Source organism: Propithecus coquereli, unplaced genomic scaffold, assembly GCF_000956105.1.
Source record: "Propithecus coquereli isolate 6110/MARCELLA unplaced genomic scaffold, Pcoq_1.0 Scaffold111, whole genome shotgun sequence".
NCBI lineage: Eukaryota > Metazoa > Chordata > Mammalia > Primates > Indriidae > Propithecus > Propithecus coquereli.
In genome coordinates this window covers 6172671-6182666 of record NW_012135081.1, presented here as the reverse complement: position 1 = coordinate 6182666, position 9996 = coordinate 6172671, and the positions used below count along the sequence as shown (strand labels likewise).

General features: G+C 37.9%; 1 protein-coding gene across 1 annotated transcript; it reads right to left on the bottom strand.

Annotated features, from left to right (window-relative positions):
* Window positions 1-6487: 6487 nt before the first annotated feature.
* Window positions 6488-7411, bottom strand: LOC105816427 (olfactory receptor 6C2-like). The gene has a single exon (XM_012651844.1). It carries the CDS (start codon window positions 7409-7411, stop codon window positions 6488-6490), a length of 924 nt encoding a protein of 307 aa, XP_012507298.1.
* Between the last annotated feature and the right edge of the window lie 2585 nt (window positions 7412-9996).

Here is a 9996-nt window from a genome sequence, read left to right as displayed (position 1 = left end):
ATTCAGCAGAAAGTTGTTTAATTTCCATGACTTTGTGTAGAGATGAGAGTGTCTATTGGGGTTGATTTCTGTTTTTATTCCACTGTGATCTGAGAAGATGCATGGTATGATTTCTATTTTTTTAAATTTTTTGAGACATGCTTTGTGTCCCAGAATATGGTCAATCTTAGAGAATGTCCCATGATGCTGCTTTTTCTGATCTCCAACAACAACTAACTTCCTATAATTTAATTCTAGCACCAAAAAAGATTCAAACTGATCTGCCTATCGACTGTCTCAGCTATTGCCTGTCAAAAATATAGATTCGACCTCAAAAATTACAAATTCGCAGGGAAAATTTAAAGACTTTAAATGATTTTTAAAAACTTTTGGGAGACATTAATTGGCTCTGCCCAACTTTAGGCATTCCCACCTACGCCCTACAGCATTTACTTTCCACCTTAGAAGGTGATAGTTCCTTGACTAGCCCTCGTACCCTTACCTCACAAGCAGAAAAAGAGTTATAGTTTGTGGAACAGCGACTTACCTCTGGAACTTTGACATTCCTTGACCTTTCCTGCTCTATAATTTTTTATGTATTTCATACACCCCATTCACCTTCTGGATGTTTAGGTCAAGACCATGGCATTCTTGAGTAGTTGTTTTTACCCAATCAACAGAACAAAAAATTGACTACCTGTTTGAATAAGCTTGCTTCTTTGATCATTCGCGGCTGACGACATTGTGCAACTTTCTGGCTGGGATCCCTGTCATATTGTTACTAAATTAACAGCCAAGGATATACAGGCAAATTTTGAATTTTCAACTGCCTGGCAAATAGCCTGTGCTGACTTTATAGGTCAGTTTGATAATCATTATCTGGCCCATAAACTATTTTCTTTTCTTCAAACTCATTCTGTTCTTCCTCTTTCTAATATTACATCACAACCTGTTCCAGGCCCTACATTTTTCACTGATGCATCCAACTCCTCCAAAACAGGGTATTGGAGTTCAATTGCACAGAAAGTTGTCTCTTCCCCTTTATCTTCAGTCCAACAAAGTGAATTATATGCTATTTGTTTGGTTTTATAGGATTTCCGTTTGACAACTTTAAACATTCTCAGTGACTCTTAATATACTGTTCATGTTACTTCTCAATTCCCTAACTCTCCTTTGGTCGTGTTCGGTCCCTCTTTATATTGCTCATACTCGTTCTCATTCTGGCCTTCCTGACCCTCTTACCCTGGGCAATGCTACTATTGATTCCTTACTGATTGCTGCTGTTCAACAGGCACATGCCGAACATGCCTTGCACCATACCAATACTAGAGGACTACAACGTCGCTTCTCTATCACTCGTAAGCAAGCCAGACAGATTGTCCGCTCGTGTTCTGCTTGTGTCCCTATTAATCTTCCTTCTCTTTTACCAGGCTATAATCCTCGAGGGATTCAACACAACCAGATTTGGCAAATGGATGTTACCTATTTTCATTCTTTCGGCCATCTTCGCTATATTCACCATACTATTGATACTTGTTCTCATTTTCAATAGACCACAACTCAAAGTTCTAAAAAAGCGGATACAGTTATCACCCATCTACATTCCTACTTTACTGTTATGGGCCTCCCACATACTATTAAAACTGACAACACCCCGGCCTGTACCTCTCACAAATTGGCTGATTTTCTTCACCTGTATTCCATCCATCATATTACTGACATACCCTCTAACAATCAAGGCCCAGCTATCATTGAACATGTCAATCGTACCTTAAAACTTCAACTTTTAAAACAAAAAGGGGAAACTCCGGAGTCACCTCATCGTCATCTTCTTCGAGCCCTTTTCACATTAAATTTTTTGAATCATTGGCAGGCATTGGGAACCTCTGCTGTGGAGCGTCATTTCACCCCCGCTAAACCTGTAGCTCCTTCTTCTCCTGATCCTGTCTAGGTCCGTTTATCTACTGGTGATTGGAGGGAGGGGGTGGTACTACAGTGGGATTGGGGCTATGCTTATGTTTCCACAGATAACGGTTGTGAGTGGGTACCAATGTGCTGTTCTAAGCGATGCAATGGCCAAGTGAGGGCGGACCAAGGACCTTCTCAAGGAATTCGAGAACTTGACCATTCGCAGCAGGACCTACATGGTGGCAACAACTCAGGCCACACCACCTACGTGGGGACAGCTTAAAAAGCTTACTCAGGAGGCTGAAAATGTGGTAACATGTGCACAACAGCCACGCAACACTGGTACTCTTTTTCTGGCAATGCTCGCCATCGTTTCTTGCCAGGTGGGCTGCGTGTGTCCCTCTTCTACTTATACCTATTAGACCTATGTCCCATATCCCCCTTTATTCAAAGCTGTAGCTGTCCCATATCCCCCTTTATTCAAAGCTTCTGGGTGACCCAGAAGTCATGGTGTACACCAACGATTCCAACTGGATGCCTGCTCCCTACCAAACTCAGTCTTTATATAACAAAGAGGAAGGGAGGCTAATCTCCAATTATTCCATAAGTGTGGAAAGATATCCTATCTGCTTTGGTCTTAGGCCTTGTCTGCCTATTTCCCATGAAGCCTGGGGGCTACAGTATAATACCTCCTCTTTTGTGGCCTTCACAGTTCTGTTATCCGTAAAAGGCCTCTGCGGAAAACCTACCAATTTGACTGAGGGCCAGTCACCTTTGCCCATATGTGCTATGCCACATGTTGATGCTCCTTTACAACATATAGAGTGGACTAAATGTAGAGGCAAAGCTTTGAATCTTTTAAGCGAAACCCCACCAATTGTTGATTGGAGGTCTCATGGCAATTTTCATAGAAAATTCTCTAATCACTCACTTCGGTGGCATCATAGGTCTTACTCTTAGATGCCTCAGCAAATAAAACTATTATATAGCATGATAAGGGCTTATCCCCTCCTCAACCTCATCTTTTGGGAACCACTGCGATGCAAGGCCATATATGGAAACTGCTTGCATCTGGAGAGCATATAGATATATGGACAGGTAACATGTCCTATAATAACTCAGTAGGTTTCCAGGTCCACTTACATAAGAATCATTCTATATATCTCTTGGCCTGTGTCCCCTATCCATATCTCTTGCTGATGGGAAAATCACTTGGAATTCATCAATTAACCATATTCATTGTGTAAGAAACTGTTCTCTGCACACATGCCTTAACCACACTTCTTGGCAATTTTTCAATGAAAGCTCGCATAGTCTGTACATTTTAAAGGCTCAGACTGAGCTATGGCTTCCTGTAAATCGGTCAAGACTGTGGAGCGAGTCTGCCATTCTCACTACCCTACTCAACAAGGTATCTGCTCTAGCACAGAGAGCCAAGAGAGCAATAGGCCTAATTATAACTGCTGCTATGGGATTGGTAGCCATTGCTGTTTCTGCCACAGCAGTTAGCTTGGCTTTGCATGAAAGTATCCAAACGGCTGACTTTGTTCGTCGGTGGCATGAGAACTCCCACCAACTATGGCAATATCAACATGAAATTGATACAAAATTAGAAGGAGAAATTATGAATTTGCAACATACGGTACAGTGACTAGGTGACCACATTCAAGTACTGACAACGCAGTCATTTCTCCACTGTGATTGGAATTCCTCCTGATTTTGTGTTACCCCTATTCCTTTTAATGCGAGCAGACATTGGAATTCATTCCATAATCTCTTATCTGGCAGTGTCAATATAACTTCTGATATCCAAAATTTGGAACAAAAAATAACTGATGCGAATGGGCAGAAATCTTTCAAGGCCTGGCTAATGGTCTCACCCAACTAAATCCCTTTGAACACCTTAAAACATGGCTTGTATCAGTTACTAGCAATCTACCCATCGTATTATTAGTTGTTGTCTGCTTTTTCATAGTCTACAGGCGATGGTCCCAAAGAAGAATGAATAAAGAACAACAACATCATAAAATAATGGCGGTGCTGCAACATGTCCGAACACAGCGTCTCGTGCCTTAAAACAAAATAAAAAAGGGGGAGATGTAGAGGACACTTTTGTCTGGGAAAGTTTTCTTGTTGTTTTTCTGAAGAACATGTCTGTGGCCTTGCACGCAAGTCCAGAGTGCCCTCACCCTGCAAACAGGAGGGGCTAGAGAGTTGAGATGCAAACATCTGTTTGCCAGAGACGAAACAACAAGGAACTGGGATGTGTTGAGTCGGGACGGTGTGGGAACAAAGAACTTGTGGTGGGACGGTTGCCAAACAGCCTGTATTATAAATAAAACAGCTACAGCGAGAGCTTTTCGCTACAGCCTCATACTGTCTTGTGGTGTCTGTGTGTTTTTGTACGGGCTGCAGTCATGTGTCTGCGTCTTTATGTCTCTGTGTTCATTCCTCGGTCTGAAGCCGGGCCATGTCATCCAAGTTTTAAGGAGCCATACTAGCAGTACATTAGGACTAGCTCCAGGTGTCCTTGCCAGGTTGTCAAATGTTGGGCTACTTAAGAATGGACCTATATCAATAATCTCTTCCTTATTCAATATTTTATTTAACTCTCACCCAAATCTAGCACCCTTGCAATTCATTCTTAGGCATGTTCTCTTGATTCCTGTAGTATATTTTAGCTATTTTGGTGAATAATTGTTCACTTTCTATAGAAGGTAAAGTAATTCTTCAGCAATGCTGTGCTGAGACTTGACCTTAGGCTTTGTTCTAGAAGCCATGATTTGAGGTGAAGGAAGGTTTTAAGGAGAATAAGTATGATCTTTTGCCTCAGCTGAGGACTTTATGTATTCTTCAAGTAGGAGGAAGCTGCTATTGTCTAACAATATGCTTGTCTCAAGCATAGCCACTCATATGTCTCCATTCCACTGTGGAAACTCTGGGGACCAGGGTAGAACACATGCCTCAGATTTCTCCCACTGGAGTGCAATGGAGAAGGAATATTTACAGACTAATTTGTTTTATTCATTGGATGAGTGCTGCTCTTGAGGGAGTTTTAGGAACTTCTGGCATTCCTTGCAGATGGGCAAATTAGGTCTCTGTGGCCAGAAATAAAGTCCTTGATTCAGTGTAGCTTCTGGTAGTTACAAGTCAGGAAGTCAGGCTTGTGTACACCATAGTAGGAAAGGCAAGAAGATATAGACAGGGCACTACAACATCTCCTGTGGACTTCATCTATTAATAATTGCAAATGTTCTAAGTGTATGTGTGTTTGTACATTGTCAAGAGAATTTCAGAGAAAATATATCAAAACAGAAGTGATAATGGAACTGTTGGTGCCATGGGTGATTGGAGATGTCTTCCTCTATTAGAAACAGCTGTCTGCAAACACTGGACAGGCTTATTATCCCCACTGCCATCCTGTCTGCTTGATTACAGTGCATCTTGTTCTAGGAAGCAACATGGACTTGATATTCACTATTCCTTCCTTATAATAATTCATAATTAATTAAATTTTCAACACCCTTTTAAATAAGGTTGCTGTTCTGTTATTGGGCTTATTTTCATTCCAATCTCTATTCATTAATATGTTGTGATAATCTAAAAAATTAAACACTTTGATTTGGTTGTGCTTGTAGTATATATTTAAACATTATTAGTTTTATTTCACCAATGAAAATTTTGTATTAGTCTGATGGAGTACATTGACTGAGACTTCCGTGTATTTTCTTGGTTTGATTTTCTTAATTTCTTCATGAGGACATCAAAGTTTCTTTGACTTGCTGTCACTTTCTTGCTTACTTAAGCTACAATTTGGATTTGAAGATTCAATATTTGATTCAGATTTTTTGATACTTTTTGCAATATCAATAATCACACTGATTTCTCAAACACAATTATCATTTTTGTCTTTTGCTTTATAATTGTTTCCTTTTTAATAAGAGAATTTTATCACTGTAGTTTAGGAAACTTACCTGTGATTTTAATTATGTCAACATTGTAGACGAATTCTGTGTAATCTATATTATAATTTGAAAGAGTTGCTGTTTTGATTGCTTTTCATTTAAATTGTGTCTCAAGATTCTTAATAGTGGTGCTGATTTATTTTTACATTTTAGTTATATATTTGATCTGTGATACATGCTACAAGAGGGCAGGATTATTGTTGGTTTTGTTCTGCATTTTATTTAAAATATTTAACATGTGCATTTGATGAATTAAGGGATTATCTGAGAAACTATGGACAGAATAATAAAAATGAGCACTATTACTTGTTTTCTTAAAAATCTAATCTTTTATTAATATTCACATTTTGTTTTTTAAAATTTTGTTTGGTTTGCACTTTTTGTAAGACTAGATATGATGTGATATTTTTGTTCCTCATAGAAAGTTTTTAATATAACATCAGTAAAAGAAGAGTGTTTGCAAGGAGTAAAAAGAAGTGACCTTATTTAGAGAAGTGGATGCAGGAAACATTTTGAAAAACTGGTTGGAATGGACTTTAGAGTATGAAGGAACAAATTATTTTAGAAACTTAATTATATATGCTTCGCAGAAGCAATCTCTTATAAAAACTGGATTCATCAGCTTCAGCGTTTCTTTACTTCTTAGACAAAAATGTGATTCTTTTGACTGAGTCATTAAAGGCTTGCTTTACTTGCTTGTTCCTCAAGGTGTAAATGAATGGGTTCAACATGGGAGCAATGGAAGTAGTTAGTACTATCACACCCACTGATTCCTTTGCTGAAGGTTTGACATAGATGAAGATGCAGCTGCCATAGGTGATAGAAACCACCATCATGTGGGAAGAACAGGTAGAAAATGCTTTTTTCCTTTGCTGGGCAGAAGGGAATCTTCCAATAGTCTTGATTATATAGACATAGGAGAGAACTACACAAAGCAGTGTTGTGATAAAGGTCAACACAGCACAGGCTATAACCATATGCTCAATGATCCACGTGTCTGAACATGAAATCTTCAGAAAGGGAGACACATCACAAAGAAAGCTATCAATGACATTAGAGTCACAGAATTCTAGATTTTGGCTTAGGCTAAATGGTGGGAGTATGATTAACAAGCCAGCCATCCAACAGTAGAGGATGACTTTTCGGCAGACTCTGCTGCTCATGATGGTAGTGTAATGTAGGGGCTTGCAGATGGCCACATAGTGGTCATAGGACATGGTGGCCAGGAGAAAAAATTCAGTTACTCCAAAAAGATCAGTAAAAAATGCTTGAATGGCACAAGCACAGTAAGTAATGGTCTTGTCACCTGTTGATAGATTATACAAGTATCTAGGAATACAAGCTGATGTGAATAAGATTTCTAACAAGGAAAAATTTTGTAGGAAAAAGTACATTGGTGTTTTAAGGTGAAAATCCATTAATATAAGTGAGATAATAGCCAAGTTCCCAGCTACACTCAATAAATAAGTAAAAAACAGAAAAATTAAAGGCAGACCCTGAAGTTTTGGATCATCTGTTAGTCCCAGTAGAACAAATGTTGTTATTGTTTGGTTTCTCATAATTGACTCCTTACTTTTGTCCAGGCTTCATGAAAAAAATCAGATATTTTATTAGAATATAGGGATGTCAAAATTCAGTAATGATACACAATAAGATGTAAACTCAAGCAAGCAAGTGGTTCACATGAAATTTATTCTTTAGTTTGGTAATTAATATTGTCAATATACTCATGAACTTAATTTGTAAATTTCCTTTTTAAAATAATCCTTAAAGAGATATTTCTTATAGATCAGTTTAACTGCACCACAATCCAACAATTTATAAATTTTACCTCTCCATTGCATTTTTCCAAACTTATTTTAAATTTTTATCTATATTCTGGATGAGTTTTTATTGACAATACATTTTCATGTAATCAATATTAAGATTTTCCTTTACTTCCACACATCCTTCTCTATTTTGAAGCTGAAATCTTGAAGTTGACTAACAGTTCCGTATCTTTGCCTGTGGCTTGGTTCTTAATAAAACAAATTACATAACAAATGATTTGGTCATGCTATCAAGGCTCCCCCAAATCCACCATCAATTATAATTTTCTGTCCAACCCCTATGACAAAACAGTGTTTTGTCATTTTGTGTACAAAGTGTATAAACACTTTGAGGGGTATATGCATCAAATCCTGTGATTTCTGGACTTCGGTGGGGGGGGAACCAAGGGCAACACACGTAACCTAAACATCTGTACACCCATAATTTGCTGAAATAAAAAAAAAAAGAAAAACAAAACAAAACAAAACAAAACAAAAAAAATCCTGTGATTTCAAATAGAATCCACATGTGATAATTCTTCTATTTGCATGTCTGGTAGCGATTTCTTTTCTGAAATTCAGTTATATAGAGCCACATATAGCTCATATTGAATACATGCAAAGTTGATTTCATGGACTCTGTGTCCCTATCCTCTTCTTCCCAAGTGTTTTCTTTAATAAAGCTAATTAATTATGGTAATCGAACTCACATGATGTGCCAGGTGTCGTATAATCACCTCACAGGAAGCACCTGTCTGGAGCAAGCACCCCGTCCAATCCTTTCCCTTTTTCTACTCCATCTTTCTTTTTTCCTTGAATTCAACTTGACGACACCAATCTCTGATTTTTCAGCCTAAGTATTATTTCTTTTGGGAAGTCCTTCGAAATCTGGTGGTTGTGTTGGATCCCCCCAACTCCCATTTATGCACCATTGCCACACAGTACTTATTTTTACCACAGCACTTGCCCTGGCAACATAAGTCTGTTGAGATCAGAAATTGTGTGTGTGTGTGTGTGTGTGTGTGTGTGTGTGTGTGTGTGTTTACTGGGATAACCAGCAAAACCAAGACAACGCACACATGTGGTCAGTGCTTAACAAATAATTATTGGTTAAATATCAAGATTATTATTTTCCTCCAGACACATACAAACCTGTCTTTTTTCCTATTCGGACTTCTTGATACTGCTCTATTGCTGAATTTACTTAAAAAAACTTCTATGCCCATGGCTTTCATATTTTGTGTTTTTTATTTATTTGTAATTTTTTTTGTATTACAGTGGAATGTTTGTTACTGAATTAAGTCATACACAAGATTGCCACAGTCTCTGCTAACATTCATTAGCAAGGAAACTGGCTTCTCATCTTTGCCTTATCTGCAGTGTAATAAGTAGTCAAATCTCCATTTTGCTTCCTTGAGATAATAGCTGTCATTAAGATAATAAAATAATAGGTCAACTTGCAATATTGAGTTTGGGTCAATAGTTGCTTTATAGTTTCTTTCGCTCAGTTATCACCAATCAATTACAATAGCCATCAATTAAATGTTTCCAGTCAGTGTCCCTAGGACTTGCTGTTTTTACCGTATCAATGAATGAGAATGGATTTCCCTGGGGGACTTCAACTAAATAGTTACATGAATGGATTCAATGCATTGATTAAAATATTCCTTTCTTACCAGGTTCGATATAGGGTCAACTCCAATCATGTGTCAAGTTCTCACATTTATGCCACTTTCTCAGAGTAGTGCAATTAACCAGGATTTTGGTTTTCTTGAGAGCTGGAATACTGAAAGATAGTAGGGTCACACAGGAAACAATCTCAATGGATCCCATTAAGATGTAGTGACAACCCAGCTCAGGAACCTACATACCTCCTTTGAATCATATTTTCTTCAGCTCACAGTTACCAAATGCTTCACTATGGTATTAGACTCAGACCTGCACACTTTGAAAAATATTAGAGGCTCTAGGAATGTAAGTATTTACCTGCTATTATAAATACTATGTTTCCATGAGAATACCATCTTTTCTACATAGTAAGTGTCCAGTTTTGGCACATAATTGACTCTGAAGTGTGATTAACTGATATCTTTTAATTATATTTTACAAATATTTTATATTTACAATACATGTAGGGATCTCTAATAACATGATGTTACCTAAGGTTCTCTTTAGTTTGAGGGTGTAGTGCATGATGCTACTAGCACAATTCATGTTATATTTTGATGACCTCTCTTAATTACTGCTGTTAATGGCTACAATATATCCAATGGTAGTGCTCTCATGCTTTTAAAAGTTACTCATTGCTCCTGTTTACTGTGCAACCACGAAAACTG